The 19,290-nt window shown below is 32.6% G+C and overlaps 1 protein-coding gene across 4 annotated transcripts in view; it reads right to left on the reverse strand.

The window, feature by feature from the left end:
• LOC118192179 (uncharacterized) overlaps positions 1–19,290 on the reverse strand; it is a 115,396-nt gene that overhangs the window by 86,256 nt on the left and 9,850 nt on the right. For all 4 annotated transcript variants that reach the window (XM_085812321.1, XM_085812319.1, XM_085812332.1 and 1 more), the window contains exons 3-5: positions 15,471–15,540; positions 3,561–3,610; positions 3,345–3,464 (exon numbers count right to left, since the gene is read on the reverse strand). In XM_085812321.1, the coding sequence (XP_085668447.1) occupies positions 3,345–3,464; positions 3,561–3,610; positions 15,471–15,540 (240 nt within the window). The remainder of the gene's footprint in view (positions 1–3,344; positions 3,465–3,560; positions 3,611–15,470; positions 15,541–19,290) is intronic.

Consider the following 19,290-nt stretch of genomic DNA (forward strand, 5'->3'; position numbering starts at 1 on the left):
TTTAACTACCATTCAGAAAAAAATCAAACCACAAAATAATGTAATCAATAATACTTGTAATATAATAATTTAATTCCTGGAAAACCCTTTTAAAATATAACTACACACTGGCAGATGCCATCAACTTCAGAACATCACCTTGCATACCATCACACTGCCTTATACAGCACTCTTATTTCTGGAAGTAGGTTTGTAACTCATTTAGTTTTGTGGATATCAATACTGCATCAGAAAATCTTCATCCTTTCACTGCAACATTTTCCTTTGGAAACTGCCACAGATCACCAGGGAGTTGAAAGACCAGGAAGTCTCTTAAAAATACTATGTTCATTGCAATAGTGAACGAGACATATAAACTCAGGAATCTTTCATGTTTTATTCATCTAATATAATTGCTTTATTTCTCAATTAATCTGTAATTCTCCTAACTTAATCTGTAATCTCCCCTTTCACATCCTTCACTATAGAGTATTGCATGTAATGCTTAATATTAATATCTATTATCATTTTTATATTAAATTAGATATGTTATATATATTAGATATTAAACTGTTGCACTTTGCATTTTAAGAAAATTCTTGATTTCTTAATTAACAACATGTCAACAAATGTCATACAAGAATTTATGTTTATTATTACTATAATTATAATTTTACACTTTGTGAATTTTTCCTTATGCAGAATTTAGAAAATGGTACAATATAAATTATGAAAACAAATAAGTAAATTCTTCAGAAGCATAGCATGTATTGTATTACATGAAAACTAAGGACTCTAAGAGCTTCCAAGGACCACAAAAATCAAATAAATAATGCCATCAGCAGAGATTACTTTTCATTCCTAAAAAAGTAGTTTTTACCCTACTGGAGGTAGAAACAGATTGTAAAAGGTCAAAATTGAAAGAAAACGGCCATATTGGCAAAAACCAATAAAAATCCTTTTAATATTAATAATTAATATTAATTTTAATATGCATTAATTAATATTTAATTAAAGCTTTGTTCAAAAGGCTTTGTTTTAAATCAGTATTATTTTATTAAATTAGTTTTAATACACAAAGAATTATGTACAACATTTATATGCACAAGAAAAATAAAAAATTAGTACTTTAATCAATATGCCATTCTTATAATGGAAAAATAATAAATTTATTCAATTTTGTTTCTTTTAACTCATCACATTACTACAAAATATGCTTAAAATTATCTCCAGAAAAACAAAAGGGTCAGCATGGAAAACACTTCAAAGAATGCATGCCTAAGACACCCAGACTATCTTAACCAGATTCTGTTTGCAAGCTGATGGCTTTATAGGTTGTTATTTATATGAAATCTTAACTAAAAATATAGGGGGAAAATAGGATTAGGATTATTCAGTTATGGCAAAGCACATGAGGTACCCTGCCTAAAGGAAGGGATGCCTTCGTGGAGGACTTTCTAAGGGAAACTGGCTCATATACACGTTACACATGGGGAAAACCCCAAAAACACGCCCATGCAGCCAGCCCGTTCGCAGGATTCGAACCTCGGACCGAACTACCAGTGTTCAGCATCTTTACCACTTGGCAGCTGGTGGGCTCAGGAGGAAAATAGGATATTCTGTTTCAGAGCATGAGTGGTCAAAGATACGAAAATGAATAAGCAAAGAAAAAGGAAAAAATGGATTTGAGAATGTTCACTGAAATATAAATTTTGAAGTATTTTCACTCCATTAGCTGCTCTAAATTTAATAATACATGATGCAAGAGAAATCAATAAAAACACTATCATTCTTCGTTTCATCCATGTGTTGGGAAATTCTTTTGAAAACTATATTCGATTTCGTATCTCAGAAGCCATTAGGTTATGATTATTGGAACATGGCACAGCACACAGGGGATACCTGCATAAGGGAGGATGCCTTCATAAAGAAATTTCTGATGGAAATTAGTTTATATTCATATTACACATACTTAAAACCACAGGAACCACCCATGGAACCAGCCAGTTTCTTTGGGATCGAAGCCGAGCTGAACTCCCAGCACTGTGCGACTTATTATATGCAAAAAAACTAAACATTTTTTTTTATTTTATTTTAACACTGAATTTGTTTTAAATATAATTTTAATGCTTGAACATTAAAACAACATCTCTTATAATATGGAAAAAAAGTAAATATTAAAAATTACTAAAAGGTTCCAGGAACTGTACACCTGAAATAATAAGTGAGCACCAAAAACTTTACTTCTGACCCTAAAGTTAAGGATTAAATTTTGCATCAGCATATGTATATATAATATATATATATGCTGATGCAAAATTTAATATATATGATGATATGATATGAAATGTATATATATATACATTGCAAGTCTCTTTCAACATAATTCTTTTAATTTTGCTCAAATGGTAATATATAATTTTCCAATATTTCGATATTCTTCTGTTCAAATAATTTTACGCTTACAAAAGAAATGCAGAAACAAAGGCAGAAATTTTTAAAATTGAAATTCTTTTTAAGCTAAGTATTAATTTTATTCAACAAAAGTAGAAATTTATTTTTACAGGTTGACAACATCAGATATTATTTTTACTAAATAAGAAAACCAAAGTATTTAAATGATTTAATTATATTTGTAAATTTTTTAAATTAATTTAAAAACATTTTTAATAGCTAACTTGTTTTCAAGTTGTTAATTTGAAATTTTCAGATTGCAAAGTTAATTTCTTTATAATAATTTTTTTAGAAGTACAACTTAATGTCAGTGTACCAAAAACTGTAAAAATTTAATGTTTAAAATCCAAAACTCAACTTGAAATTTCCCAACGATTTCAGCATGCAACCACAAGGAATTTTCTCCCGCTTTATTGCATGCCTTTGGGATATAAGAGGAAGCCCATCTGGCTAGGTCTAAAGTTTGAATCCCACTGCTGTTAATGTCTCATGTTACATGCACCAGGAAAATACTAAATGACTCTATAACTGTCACCCAGACTAAAATATAATGGACAATAACTTATTTAGTATTTTTCATTGGCTATTCTGGAAGTTTAAGACAACCAATTTTTTACTTATTTAAATTTAAATAAGTAAAAAATTTAAGATTAATTATTTTCAGAAATTAACTTATCAGATTTTTTACTTATTTTTACTTTTTATCAGAAATTAGCATGCCGTAATAATAAAGTTAAGAAATTCTCTCAAATCAAATACCATCCAGTAATATTGGATGTCACAATATCTGGACTAACTTGTGAAAGACATGGAAATCTACTTGCCTTCGATCAATTTTATATACCTGTGAGTCCAATTAACATACACTAATACACATTCAGCATAAATTTTATATAAGGAATAAAAATTACTTTGCTGTTGCTCTTGTTTGTTGATTCAATCGCATCAATTCATTTAACCTTTTATCGGTGAGATTTTTAACAAGCATTTCTTCTGAAGTTTCCCTTTCAGTCCTAGGTAAGGCTTTTTTCCTAAACATATTTTATATATCAGTAATAAACAAAATTAAAATAACAAAATACATAAAACAGAAGGGAAAAAAGAAGAAATTCTGTAACATAATTTACTTGAAATCTTCAACTCCTTTCAGAAGCTTTGAATACTGAAGTGCACAGTTCTAGAAAAAAAGTGTTCAAAATCAAAAACAAAACAAACTGATAATATACAAAAGAAAAACTGATAATATATGAAATAAAGTTTACTGCACATAATGTACATAACCTCTACTATAGGGTCTCTAAGAGACTTCGTTTGGGATGACAGAAGTTAAGAAATTCTCTCAAATCAAATACCATCCAGTAATATTGGATGTCACAATATCTGGACTAACTTGTGAAAGACATGGAAATCTACTTGCCTTCGATCAATTTTATATACCTGTGAGTCCAATTTAATCAATTTGTAATGTCATTTGAAGTGAGAGATATTAGTTGTCTGTAGGAGTCACTGTACTGACACTTCTTACAGCCAGTAAATGTTGTCAATACTCCTTGATACAAAACAGAAACTTAGTCAAGCCTGAAAGAGATATTCTGCTCTATCTTTAAGTTAACTCGGTGTTCTAGTCTGTACAACAGTTGCTTATTAATATTTCTGTATGCAAGTGAAACTTTCGTTTTCTAAAAAGCAAACTAACTACACTTTCCATTGCTGGTTCTCAGATTTCTCATTTGTGCAAACATTTAAATGTTTTAAACCCAGGTTTTCTTTAGCTAAATTTTTGTCGATTCCTGCTTTTCCCTCTTTTCCTCACAGTCCAGATTTCAAAATTCCTACAGTAGCATCATCCTTGAACAAAGCTCTGTCTGAGAACTCAAAGAATGTGAAAGGGAATCACAGAACCCATTCCTGTTCATTGGTTCAATACTCATACACACCATATGGTGTATTACAATATGTTTATATAACTGGGTTCACACCTGTCCTGCAAAGCTGTTGCACTGGACACTGAGTAAAGTGATGATGATGATTAAAAAATCTGATGTGTACACCACATGACTTCCTTGTACGGAATATTAAATTATATGCATTTTTTCTTGCATTTCATTTAAACTTATTGGGATTTAACTAAATTTACTTCGTCGATAGCGCATAAACCATAACCGAATAAATGCACTCTTTAAAATTCACTATATTTGTTTACCACAGCGACATTCTGGCACTAAATTCACTTAACAGCGTTACATTTCATTCATATTATAACTCAGAATGCATATAAATTTATATCATTTGAAGAACTATCTAATCATTGCCACATGCTTTATTCAAATACTATAATAAATCTAAAATGATGTATAAAAGAAATTAAGCAAACAAAAAAAAAGAAAGTTTTTCACAGACGATTCAGTATTTCTCATTCAATTAATTCAGTTCTCTCTTAATTCAGTTCTGACAAGGCAAAAATACAAAAAAAAAACTCAAAATATATATATTCAAAATTACAAAGTAAATTCTAAACACTTATTTTCTTGAATAAATTCCAGAATGTATTAAACATGATTTGATTTGCAATAATAAAAGAAGATGTTATCTTTGTTGTTGGAAAACTTAGTTTCTCTAGATTGGCAACAAATCCACTATTTTGCCAAGTTTCAAATGTAAACAAACATGACTATCAAAGCAAAAATAATTAGGCTTAGCTGCACTTAAACAACTTTTAAATTGTTGATAATTCCACAGATATTAACATGCAAGTTTACTAAAGGCATAAAAACCTTAATTGGAAGATAAGAACAACATAATTCAATTATTTTTAAAGCAAAAAATGCAAAACTTGCAAACTTATAAGAGTAAAGAAACTGAGATTACTGAGCCGGGAGTAGAGTAGACTTTAAGGTACCCCTTGTATTATGGCGAAGTTGTTGTTTGATTTATCGCCAAGTTGTTGTTTCATTTATGGTAGCCTGAGTAGTTGAATGTTATGGAAACCCTATTGTGACATAATCGGGTGCATGATTCTGGGAAATTTTGAATCGTGGGATGTTTTGTAAGCGTTTTTGTGGTGTGTGTTAAAACCGTTTAGATGGATTTGAATGGGTTTGTAGGAATAAAGACTCAGATAGTCACTATGTGAAGCGTTTGATCAGAAAGAGTACCTGGTTTGAAAAAAGTCATTTGAGTATGATTGATATTTTGATTTTTACGTGGCTTTGGGTGTACAAAACGAATTTGAAAATCATGGTAAGTGAATATTTGCTTTTGGTAGTGCTTAAATGTATAACATGTTTTCCCTTTTTTATTTTTAAATTTTATTGTTTGGTTTAAATAGTATTTTATTGAGATTATGTATTTTTTGTTTGCCTATATTGTAGACTTTGGTGCTCCTTTGACTTTTTAAGTGAAAATATATCGATGTATACATGGACAAAGTAAAGGGAGTGCGCAATGCAAGTTTGTGCAATTCTGGGACTTTTTTTAAGTGAAAATCGGTCAACGTGTACATGGATAAAGTCAAAGGAGTGCGCAATGCCATTTTTGTGCAATTTGGAGGTTTTTTTTTTTTTTTAAGTGAAAATAAATCGATGTGTACATGGATACCGAGTTTGTGCAATTGTTTGTCTTGTTATTTTGGCTTTGTGTAGCACCGATTTTTTCATTGAAATATGATGGCAGAAACTTTTCACGATTACAATACAGTACAAAGTCTTTAATCCGGATGTCCATAATCCGGAATGATTTATTATCCGGACCTCAAAGCTACAAACTTTCTGTGCATGCGTAACCGCATAATGCATTTACGCATGTGCATAATATATTTACGCATGCGCATTTAATATATAATGGACGGTATAAGCTAGGCTAAAATTATCTAATTATCTATTTCAGTTAATGTTGCAGATTGCGTTTTTTCTTAATCTTCTAATCGGATCTGGCTTATTATTTTTTACAGACTAGTAGAGCAATTTTATAAAAAGTAAGCTTGAACTTTCGATTATGTCAAAAAGAGTTTCCGATTCTGGAGCTGCCAAAGGATCTACAAAGCAAAAGCATGTTTCGATGTACCGCTTCCCATGGTGAAGAAAGTGACAGACAGGTTATTGAAGACGAAAAACTTTCGATTCACAAGTTAGTCAGTATTCTCGACACAGCAATTACAGGACTTGAACAGTGAAACTGAACAAGAAATTATGACAGTTTATAGAATTAAAGAGAAAGTATTAGCACAAAAAATGAAGCAACTTAAACAACTTACATTGAAAGAAATGTTTAATAAAGTAAACAAATAAATATTAAGCTTTTTTTTTTTTTTTTTTTTTTTTTGTAAATTTTGATATTGTTTAGATCATAATTGCTCTTTATTTCATAAATTATGGTTTCATATTTTTAATTTTATCATTTCTGCATGCCATATTACCAGATTTAAATTGATGATCTACGAGGTGTATTCGAAAAGTACCGTTTTGAAAAAAAAAATAATAAAACAATTTTATCGAATCCAATTTTATTTTTACGTGAAAATACATGTCTTAAACTATATTTCAACATAGTTTCCGCCAATGATCAAACACTTGTCATAGCGGGTGACCAGTTTTTGTATACCATCATCAAAGAAACTTCCCGCCAGTTTCGATAACCACGACTCCACAGCATTTTTCGTGTCATCGTCAGATCCAAAGCGCTTGCCACCAAGCTCGCGCTTCATGTGCAGGAACAAGTGATAGTCAGACGGCGCCAAGTCCGGGCTGTACGGCGGGTGATTGAACTGCTCCCAATGAAACTGTCGAATTAACGATTGAGTGACACCAGCAGTATGGGGCCGAGTATTGTCATGGAGCAACACAATTCCTTTACTGAGCATTCCTCTTCGTTTGTTTTGAATGGCACGCCTTAGTTTTGTTAAAGTCTCACAATATCGTGCCGCATTAATGGTTTCACCTCTGGGAAGAAATTCAGTAAGCAAAATGCCTTTCCTATCCCAGAAGTCAGTGCACATGATTTTTTGTGATGACATTGTCATTTTGAGCTTTTGTTTTTTTTTGAAGAATGAGTGTGTCTCCACTCCATCGATTGTTGTTTCAATTCTGGTGTGAAATGACACACCCAAGTTTCATCACCTGTCACAATTTGGTTTAAAAAGTTTTCTCTCTCATCACTCTACTGCGTGAGAAATGTCAGGGCACTACCAAGTCGCTTTGTTTTGTGAACATCAGCGAGCATTTTTGGAACCCATCGGGAACACAGTTTGCGATAATTCAAGCGGTCAGACACAATTTCGAACAAAACAGTATGTGAAATTTGAGAAAATGCCTCTGAAAGAGTTGTCATTGTGAAGCGTCTGTTCTCATGAATTGCTTCATCAACTTTCCTTACCAAATCATCGGTGACAACAGAAGGCCGACCACTCCGAGCCTCGGCGTGGACATTTGTTCGACCTGCATTAAACATGCTTACCCACTTTCTCACCATTCCATCACATTCGCGTATTCACCATAAACTTCTGTCACTTGACGATAAATTTCGGCCGGTTTAACATTCCTCGTGTTCAAAAATTTAATCACGGCACGAATCTCACAGTCAGCGGGAGAACTAATTGTCTTAAAAACATTTTGAATGTACACAGCAAACTAAAAACACAACATAGAGCAACCAAAATGGAGACAATTGAAAGTCAGTGAACAAGAAAGACTAGCGCGCATGCGCCGGATGCCTACCACAGCACTGCGACGGTGCTAGAATGAAACGGTACTTAGTTTCCGAATACACTATGTATAATCCGGAAAAAACCCTAATCCAGAATTGCAGAAGTCCCGACAAGTCTGGGTTAGACTTTGTACAGTACTTCCTTTTTACTTCATACAAGGAAGTAAATAGTAACATAAAGTTAAAACTTGAAGAAATTATGAAAAAAAAAAAATCAGAATATCTAAATAGTTCATTATATCTGACTTTTATAGGGAACAAAATGGTTTGTTCGTTACATCCAAGAGTTTGAATGATTTATTTTAACATTTAATTATCATCATAAAAATGCTAAAATAACAACACATCATGCATATCAATTTTGCATATATTTTACATGAAAACTAAAAAAAAGATAATTTTTAATAAATAATGTAAGCAAGCTACATAAATGTAGTTTTTATTATTAACTGCTGGAATGTGACACAAAATATATAAAATGGACTTATTATAAAAATTATACACAAGTCTGACATTACTGATGTTGTGGGTAAGCATTTTCACATTCAGTATTTTAGTAACATAACTGTTTTACACATGCCCTTTCCCCAATAATTTTCAATTGTTTAAATCTCATTTCATTCAATGCATGCTTTGTAAGTTCTTTCTTAAATACTGCAAGACCTCAGAACACAGTATTTATCATCTGATCACCAAGAACATATTTATATAAATAATGTCATAACTACTGAAAAAAAGGAGGAATCAGCATAAATTTGAAGTTGCCTTTCAGCTTATAAGTTTATTTTTATTATTAACATGAAAAATTACATTCAGATTACTCTTTCATTTAGGGATTATAACAAAAAAATCTAAGTTTCATTATAACAACTTCAAAAAGAAATTTTTAGTTGTTTTGTTACTATTCTTGAAACTCCTTTTAAATTTTCAAAAGTTGCTGCTCCTAATTATTGCACATAACTGTGGCATATCCTTGACAATGATCCTTCTATTCAAGTGATCTAATAAAATTTGCTGTTAAGTGTCATAAAATAATTCAGCAATCTCAAATATGTTATAAAACATCTGCCTATTATCTTCTACGATAATTTTATGCACTTATACATCATTCTCTTGAATTGAGCTAGTGATAGGAGAAACATAAAAGTATGCATATAATTTATTCTCTCCCCCGCCTTTCCAATGGCCAGATTCTTTGATAGCTAAATATTTGCTTGCTAGTTGAATATAAGTGCATCGGTCATTTGGCCATTTAATCATCACAGATGTTGTAGAGGATACAGGACTAGAGGTGATCAATTTTACACATAAGAAAGATACAATTCCATCTTAATTTTGTGCAGAAAACACCGAGGAACAAATCACAGGATCTTCCACCCCTTCTCCTCCTACAGCTAACTTTTTGGGAGGGTTTCAGTTTGACAGTATTTTAAGTGCTTCCATACCACAAAGATATTCTACATTCAACAAAGATTCATGTCTTTTCCAGGATTTAAATTCAGGCCAAAGGAAATGGTAACTAGCTTCCCAACCATCATGCCAACAAAGTAGTACATATGCTGTTGTGACTCCTATTAAGTTTAGCATTTCCCATTTCTTATTATCTAATAGTTTGTTTTGCAATTTTGTTTAATGTATGAATCTGGCAACCAGTTTTGAACGTAATGATCGGGAAATTCCTGTTCTAAGCAAGCAGCAGTTGAGTTGAGTTACGGAAATACTGAATGTTTTTTCATCATTAAGATGTAAGGATCATTTGATAACATTCTAAGCAGTTAAGTTAGTTATGTTACTAAAATACTGAATGCTTTTTCATCGTTAAGATGTACAGATCACTTTATACTAAACTTTATGGAAATAATCGCATTTATCTGTAAGTGTTCGTAAATGGAATAAATTGGATACAAAACGAAGTCTGATTTCGAATCAAAACACATATAATGTGGCACACCTTCATGGCAGCATCTCATCATTAAAGTGGCAGATATTTTAAGCAGGTTGACCATAAAATAAAAACCATCTATAGTTCCCATGCAGAAAGATGCCATCATCTTCATGGTTATAAAGCACTTTTACATCAACAACCTTCAAAAATCGCAGGGCAATGCTATATAAATAGGATTATCTGCTACTTATGGCTTAGTTACTATTTACATTTTGTTTATTTATTTGAATGCGGCTAAACACATGACATATCTGACATCCTAAGGGAAGGGATGCCTTTGTGGAAAACTTTCTAAGAGAAGCTGGTTCATATTTATATTGCACAGGAGAGAAATCATGAAAATAATCATGCAACTAGCCCAGTTTCCGAATCCAATTACCAGTGTTCATCAGTCTTAGTTAACATCTGCATGCTTTTTCTAATTAATATTTCTTTTATTCTCATTTCTATAGTCAATTAACTCTTTTGTCATTTTCAGTTTTGACAGTTTTTTATGATTATTTAATGTGTTTTTATTCTGCACAAGCATACATAAACAGATGTACAGGCAAGGGTTTTTAAAGTACATCTGTTTATGTATGCTTTTGCAGAGTAAAAAATCAGTAAACAAAATTAAACAAAAATTTAAGGCAAATAAAAAAATATGATTTGTACATAACTGTTTCAATTTATATATAAAAGGAGAGTTTAAAAAAAAATTTTTTTTTAGTCTTTATTGTAGCTCAAGAAAATTTGATTCAACAGTGTACTGTGGTACTATGGTAGACATATCATGTAGCTTTTCAACATAATCACCCAGTCTCTATGTAATTTTTTATGAAAATTCAACTACACATTCAATTTCCATGTGAAAGAGATCAGCTCATTGACTCTCACAAAACCACTGTTTGCACCATTCACTGTTGACAACTTGTAGACTACTCAGACCATTAACCTTTTTTGTAATTTTCAGAAATTGCTATTTTGCGATTGCTGAAAATCCTTTCTTGATACTTGCCCTTGTATCATGTCTTTTGTGACCTTCCTTGGCAATTAACATCAATCAAGTTAATTACATCTTACCACCACTGTCCCCCAGGGGAAAGCGATTATAGTAGTTTGATTGATACGGAAACATTGAAGTCTTTGAGCCTGTTGACACATCTCAGAAAGAACGTCGGGTGCCGTCCAGTACTATCTGAGTCTAAACATCGTCGACGGGTGATCTATTTGCTAAAATCGCTTTCCAGTGGAATTGACCTTGCCGTGGTCTGGGGGCTCCCTCGCAAGAGGGTCCAACTAATTCCACAGCTTAGTAGTGGTGATCGGTGAGAACCCCAGGGTACCCACAGTATTAAATAAATCAGATAGCTCCCCAACCTTTGTAGGAGCCCAAGGCAATTCTTGGATTGACATCACACTTGCCAGGAACACAAATACCCTTTCTACAGGCAAATGAGAAGTAGATGAAAGAGAAACATTAAGTGACCACAAAGCGGTCAACTTTGAGATAAACCTAACAATAGAAAGACCCCCAAAGAGACTTATAATGAAAATGCTAAACACCAACTGGTTCAAATTAAGAACAATCTTTCATAGGATATTCAAAGAACATATCCCAATCTCTCAAACAGAGGACATAGATAGCAATATAAACTTAATAACGCATCAATTAAAGAAGCATATCTCAAATACCTAAAGCCCTCATTTAAAAACGCACAGGGACAAAGGTTAGCATCCCCAAGGGTATACCAAAGTAAAACGTGGTGGACACAAGACCTCACAGAACAGAAAATAGTAAGGCGGTTAAGAAAAGAATTCCAGAACTCAAGGGGGGAAGAAAGGAAACATAGAAAGAAAGACTTTACAAAGAGGCGGCACTCTACAGAAGGAAAATTTTCAAAGCAAAACTAGATTTGTGGCAAAACTTCTGGGAAAGTCTAAGATTAAGCTCCCCATTCGGAACATTTTATGACATAATCAAGGGCAAGGCATTAAAGATCTCTAGAATAAAGAAAAGTCCGGGAGTCTGGACTTCAAACATAGAAGACACCATATGGGCGATCTTAGAATATCACTTCCCACAGGATAGAGCGGAGGAGGACAGCGAGATCCATACAACAATAAGAAATAAAGCAGACACTCCCCCCGTTTAGGGAGACGACCCAGATTTCACAATAGAAGAAGTGCGACAATTAATAAAGAGCACAAAAAAGGGCAAAGCCCAGGGAAAAGAAGATTTATCATTGGAAATAGTAGAAGAACAATTTCTCACAAATGAGGAGTTCTTCGTAAGAATACTAAATGAATGCCTCAAAAGAGGCTATTTTCCCCAACAATGGAAAGAAGCTAATCTAGTTCTTTCCATAAAGAGGGTAAAGACAGAGAGACACTAGGAGCATACCGGCCAATTTGCTTTCTTTCAGCCTGGGGCAAAATCCTAGACAAGCTCTTAGCAAAAAGGCTTACATTCTTCTTAATTAAGAATAAAATACTCAACACAAAGCAGTTTGGGTTCACACCAGACACAAGCACAATAAATGCGCTAAGAAGCTTGGTCATGCAAATCCATGAGAACAAAAGGAACAATCTTCATACCTGCGCGATATCCCTTGATGTGGTCTCCACATTTAATAACTTGTGGTGGCCAGGGATACTAGCAAGACTACAAGATATAAAGTGCCCCTCAAACATATTCGGGCTAATTAAAAGCTACCTACAAGATAGAATAGTTACATATAACAGAGACGGGGTCTGCGTGACTCATACGTATTACAAAGGAGCTCCCCAAGGTTCCAATTTAGGACCAATTCTATGGAATCTAATAGCAGACACCGCCCTAAATCTAGAATTTGAAGATCATGTAAGCATACAAGCATATGCCGACAACTTTATAATAATCGTAGCAGGAGGGAACCGGCTAGTAATAGAAAGAAAGGCGCACAAAGCGCTCAGTATAATAAAGGAATGGAGCAACACATATAAGCTAAACTTCAGTATTGAGAAAACAAAGCTCATTCTATTTCCATAAGGGAATCAATTACAGAGATCCCCACCAAGAATCGAATGGGAAAACACAGCGATCAAAAGATGTGAACACCTAAAATACTTAGGGTTCATGATAGACCAAAAATTAACATGGATTCCCCATCTGACAGGAATAAAGGACAAAACACTCAAATTAATCAATAATCTGAATAGAATGGTTTCACACAGATGGAACCTCAAAGGGAACCCCCTTAAATCGCTATATATAAAAGCAATAGAAAGAATGGGTATATATAAAAGCTATATATAAAAGCAATAGAAATACGGGTGCCCAATCTGGTACACCGGCACGGAAAGGGTAAAGACCAAATTAAATCAGATACAAAGGATAGCCCTTTTATGTATCACAAAGGCTTATACAACGTCCCCTACAGCAGGGCTTCAAATACTCGCCAGGACAATCCCCCTGGATATAAAAGCAGACATGGAGGTGCAATTTTATAGAGCGGTCCACTATAAAGAAAACATAAGTATGGGAGACACAATAATCTGGAATAACGAGATAGAGGACAGGCTCCCTACAATACAATATCATCCAGCCGAAGCGAAAAGAATTAAATGGGGAAAGAACCCACCAACGAATAAAGACATAGAGGTCTTTACAGATGGTTCCAAATTGCACAACAAAGTGGGAGCCGCATGGGTAATCTTCCAAAACAGTCAGGAAATACACAAAGAAAGGATACGCCTAAACAATGACGCAACAGTATTTCAAGCAGAAGTTCACGCCCTCAGAAGCGCGCTGCTCTGGGCTAAACAGAACGCAAGTTCACCCATCAGGGTTGCATTCTTCACGGATAGCCTGAGCACATTACACAGACTTAACAGCGGCAAAATCTCAAAGAGATGTATACAAAGTCTAAGAGAGATCATTAATACGCTCATATCAACACACAAAGTGTCCCTTAATTAGGTTAAAGCCCACCAAGGGACGCTGGGTAATGAAAGAGCGGATGAAGAGGCTAAGAAGGCGACAGACAAAGAAGTAGTAGACGTACACGTTCCTCTCTCAGAGGAAGTAGCAAAGAACAGACTACACAAAGAAGCCCTTTTACAATGGCAGGAAAGGTGGGACGAGGGGACAACAGGTCGGATGACATAAAATTTTCCCTAAAGTCTCAACAAGACTAAAGAGCAACTATTATGAAAATCAATCGTTGAGTAATCACAATAACTTCCCATCTTACATTGTAAGATTCCACAAAAAGAAAGTAAGATGTGCCAGCAGCACTAGCGGAAGCCTCATGGACGCAGCTCATTACATAAAGACCTGCCCTTTAACAGCGCCAGACAGAAAACGTCTGTTCCTGCCCTCTCTCTCCTCCTTAGAGATGGAACACTTGGAAAAATACCCAATAGGAATTAGAGATAAGAGAGATCATTAAGAAAGTCACGGATCAAGACACCCATCATCATTTCATAGAGTTTTTGTAGCAATCGTTCGACTCCTGTTAAGTCCAAGGTTTACTCTATGATTAATGCTACAGGACATCGAAGTCTATGTTTTTCAACTTTTCTTCGACTCATGTATATATGTAAATAATGTAAATATTGTTCTATTTCTCTTTGTATTCAATTATGTTAATAAAGTTAATTAAAAATTAAGAGGGTCATGATTGAGATCCCAAAATAAAACGATTTGTTGGCGAGATACATCTCTCCCCAGCAAAATCATCCAGTCAGATGAGATCGTAGGGTGGTTAAAGCAGGTGGAAACTTAGCCTCAGGCTCTCCGCCCATACTTAACCTAGCTATTTGGCATATAACTACTTACAGCACCTAAGACCGAATTTATATCATACAAATGGTTATCATCTCCTCCCGCCTGATACGGAGGATGGATAAGTGATAGCGTCTACGTGGATACCATACCACTTACGAACACAACGACTCGGTCCTCTCACCTGCTCCTCCCACTGAGACCGGAAGTGAGTCATAGGTTTCCCACAGTTGTAATTTAATTACAGGAGTGGAGAGTAAAATTGATTGATTACCACCACTGTACTGAAAGGGTCTTCATGTGAAAATAAGAACATCAGTTCTATTCTGCACATACACCACTCTTGCTGTGCAATTATACCAAGAGCTGGCAAAAATTACAATTTACTTTCTTAATCTCTACATATTATCTATATTTGATAACATACAGCAAATATTCTTAGCAAAGCATATAAATGTGCATCTAAAGCTTATACACATATATACAGAAAACCTTGAATTAATCAAAAAAAATATTGTCTGCTTCAAAATAATATAATTATTACTTTCTGATTATGAATTTACATAAAAGTTAAAACAACAATGTTCAATACAGATTTCATAATAAATCTAAAAGTGAGAAACTTTTTTATGCATAAATACTTACTTTTGGCGTATACCAATCAGAGGGTCGTGTCTGCTCACCAAACGGTTTAATTGATCTTGAAACAGATACCCTACAGAAGGATAGAAAAATCAATGCACAAAAATAAGCTACCAAGCACAAACAGGGTTTCTGGGAAATGAAGTGGGAAAATTGATAGAATGATAGAATTGGAGAAACTGGGGGGGGGGGAACCAATTTATTGGTTGAAAAAATATTTTGATTTTTTTTCATTAAATTGTTAATAATTAATTCAATTTTCATTAAATTGTTAATTAAATTGTTAAAATTGTTAATTTATTAAATTGTTAATTAAATCGTTAATTGGTACTTTTCCGTTTTGCCGGCGCAAGCGATAAAGTCGCTAATAATGGTACAACCGATGCCAAACGGAATATTCTCGCTGGTAACCTTTTAAGCCTCATTTTCAAAACATGTCACAGCTTTTTCTTATCAGATCGATTGTTTCTTTCAATACTGGCATATAATTACATAGAATTTTTATCAGATAGTTCAGTTTTATGTCTGCGGCCATTTTCGGTAATTAAGTCAATTAGGATGCAATCACAGCGCTTACCCGATGCCGAAAATATAGAAAAGGTAAAGTCAAGGGTTAAATTCATCAATTCTAACGAGAATGCATTAGCAAAGTAAAGCACTGCAGTTTTACATAATTTCTGAGTAAGCTATTCGTACAAATTGAAATATTTCTTGCATTTAAGCTTGTGTTCCAAATTAAGATTTAACTTGAAATTAATATAGATAATTACTGAGAGCATTAGATTTTTGTAGAGTAGTTTACGTGAGATGAGCTCACTTGGGGTCACGTGATATAAACCGGCGAATCAGGATGTTGAACCATGAAAGCATAGTAAATTCTTAAATTAATGTCTTTTTACAAATTTATTGTCTTTATTTATTGGCTTTTTATAAAATTTTAAGCGATATTAAAATGTTTACGCCTTCAAAAAAAGAATTCTTAGAACTAACATTTTTTAAATATTTTTTATGTGTATACTATAGTATTATGAGGGTACACTTTTAGCTTTAAGAAACTATTTATTTACAATCTTAGAATGTATAATCACAGAGAACTGCAATACCAGCATAGTTCTATTTCCATATCTATCTCCAAAGTGTTGCCAATTACAAGTTACTAAATATTAAATGTTACTATTTACATATTATTAAATATTACATATACTGTATGTTGTCGCCAATAAAGTCTGCTTCGCGAGATTTGCGCCGGCGAAACGGAAAAGTACCCGTTAATTTTTTATTAGATTGTTAATTCAATGAAATAATAATAATTTGAAACTTTAACCTAGTATTGAACTACTAGGTTAAGGTTGATTTTGAAAAATAATAATTTGAAAACTTAACCTAGTATTGCTTAAATCTAGGTATTTTCAATTTAAAAAAAAAAAAAAAAAAAAAAAATACAAAACACAGACTTAAATAACAAACACTTAAAACACATATTCTTTTAAAGAATTAAAATTTCTTAGTTAATAATGTCACTATGTCACTGGAAGTCATTTATATTACTTCAAACAGTATTTCTTTTTATTTCTGTTCAACTGACAAAACAAATTTTATACGCAAAACAATATACAACTTAATAGCCTTTTAAATAATTTAACAAAGTGATTCTATTAAAAAAAAAACTAAATTTTTTCCCTGCATGTATGTTTTTTATGTGAATCAGAATTTAGCATAAAATTTAGTGACTTGATAAATATTAACGGCATCTATGGAGTTGGATACTTGCTTGGAATTATTAGGTTCCACAGAGCAATGAAGAGCAGTAACAAAGATTTTTTTTTTAAATTATATTTTAAATAAAGGGTTTTTGGAACTTTTAACATAACTTATTAAACTCTGACAGTTTTTTAAAAACCTTTTGAATTTTTAACAATTGTGGAGCTTGTAACAATGATTAGATTTTCAACAAAAAAATTTAATGCATCACTGTTAGCATAATTCACCTCATAATTTTAGGTGATAAAGTGATCAGATTTCAAAATCAAAAATTTAAATGCACTGAATGTAAATTCATACTACTAGACAGATCAAAGAACTTGGGGACAAAAGTTGAGGTCATGGGCACGTTCTTTTCAAAGAGATTAGAAGGAATAATTTTTCAGAGGAACTGCTTTTACGCAGCAGTTTTTTAATTAAATGCATCAAAAAGTAAAATATAATTAATAATATTAATATAATTAATAATAATATTTTGTGTGTTTTTTAGATTATATTCTTTGTTACATGGGACTAAATATAAATATATAAATGATATACTAATAATGGCAAATTTAAATCAAAATCGTCAAGGAGAAATTTAATAGCAGTCAAATATTATCTTTCGGGACTTTTCCGTTTCGCAGCGCAAATCCTGCCAAGCAGACTTTATTGGCGACAACACACAGTACACACATAAAAAATGTTGAAAATGTTAGTTTTAGGAATTTCTTATTTTGAAAATACAAACACTTTAATGTCATTTAAAATTTTCTAAAAAAGCTAATAAAAAAAGACAATAAATTTGTAAAAAGACATTAATTTAAGAATTTACTATGCTTTCATGGTACTACATCCTGATTCGCTGGTTCACATCACGTAACCCCAAGCGATCTCATCTCCCATAAACTCGCTACAAAAATCTAATTCTCTCAGTAATTATCTACATTAATTTAACTCAAATCTTAGTATGGAATACAAGTTTAAACGCAAGAATTATTTCAATTCGCACGAAAGCTTACTCAGAAATTATGTCAAACTGCAGTGCTTTACTTCGCTAGTGCATTCTCATTAGAAATGATGAATTTAACCCTTGACTATGTCTTTTCTACATTTTCGCCATCGGTTGAGCAGTGTGATTGCATACTAATTCACTTAATTACCGCCCGCGAATGGCCTTAGGGTATAAAATTCAATTATCTGGTAAAAATACTATGTAATTGTATACCCGTACTGAAAGAAGCAATCAATCTGATAAGAAATGGCTGCAAATTGTTTTGAAAATGATGAGTAAAAGGTTACCAGCGAGGATATTCAGTTTGGCATCAGTTGTACCATTACTGGCAACTTTATCGTCTGCACCGGCAAAACGGAAAAGTACCTATCTTTCTTATATACACCATTTTTATATAATTTTGTTGTTTTTTTTTTTTCAAAATCTTTTAACGTCCTAATACAATTTATATAAAGTTGCTTTTATGATTTTTAGTCCCAAATGACCAAGAACTTAAAAAAATTGATAAACAAAATAAAATAAAAGTGGATCTTTTTCATCACAGAACAACACATACCAAACAATTCTCTCGAGAAAAATATGTGCACCAATCTGATATAGACAACAGGAAAACAGTTTTAAATAAATAAAAAGAGAGCAAAATAGAATTACTCATATTAAAATCTTTTATTGATAATAACTAAGAAAAGCCTTTTGAATTATTTCTGCAGAGTTATTACAGAGCTGTTATCTTTGCAGTTATAGAGCTGCTCTATAACTGCAAAGATAACAGTTCTATAATAAACTCTTTAAAAAAAAATACACATTTTACTTTCTTTTATTTTTTTCACCCTGCAAGTCAACACTACCTTTTTTAAACACTTCATACCCAAATATATTTTTTTAAAAAAAGCAAATGCAAATTAACATTTTAGTGGAAATGAACATTTGATTCAGTTTTGAAAGATTTCTTTAAAAAGCACTCAAATGAAATTGAATATTCACAAATTAATATGTCAAACATGAATATACCATTTCTAATATTTATAAAAATTTATAACTATTAAAATACTATATATTATAAAGTGT

The sequence above is a fragment of the Stegodyphus dumicola genome, chromosome 1 (genome assembly GCF_044657685.1).
Source record: "Stegodyphus dumicola isolate Sdum_Otavi_A_Nest chromosome 1, ASM4465768v1".
NCBI classification, from domain to species: domain Eukaryota; kingdom Metazoa; phylum Arthropoda; class Arachnida; order Araneae; family Eresidae; genus Stegodyphus; species Stegodyphus dumicola.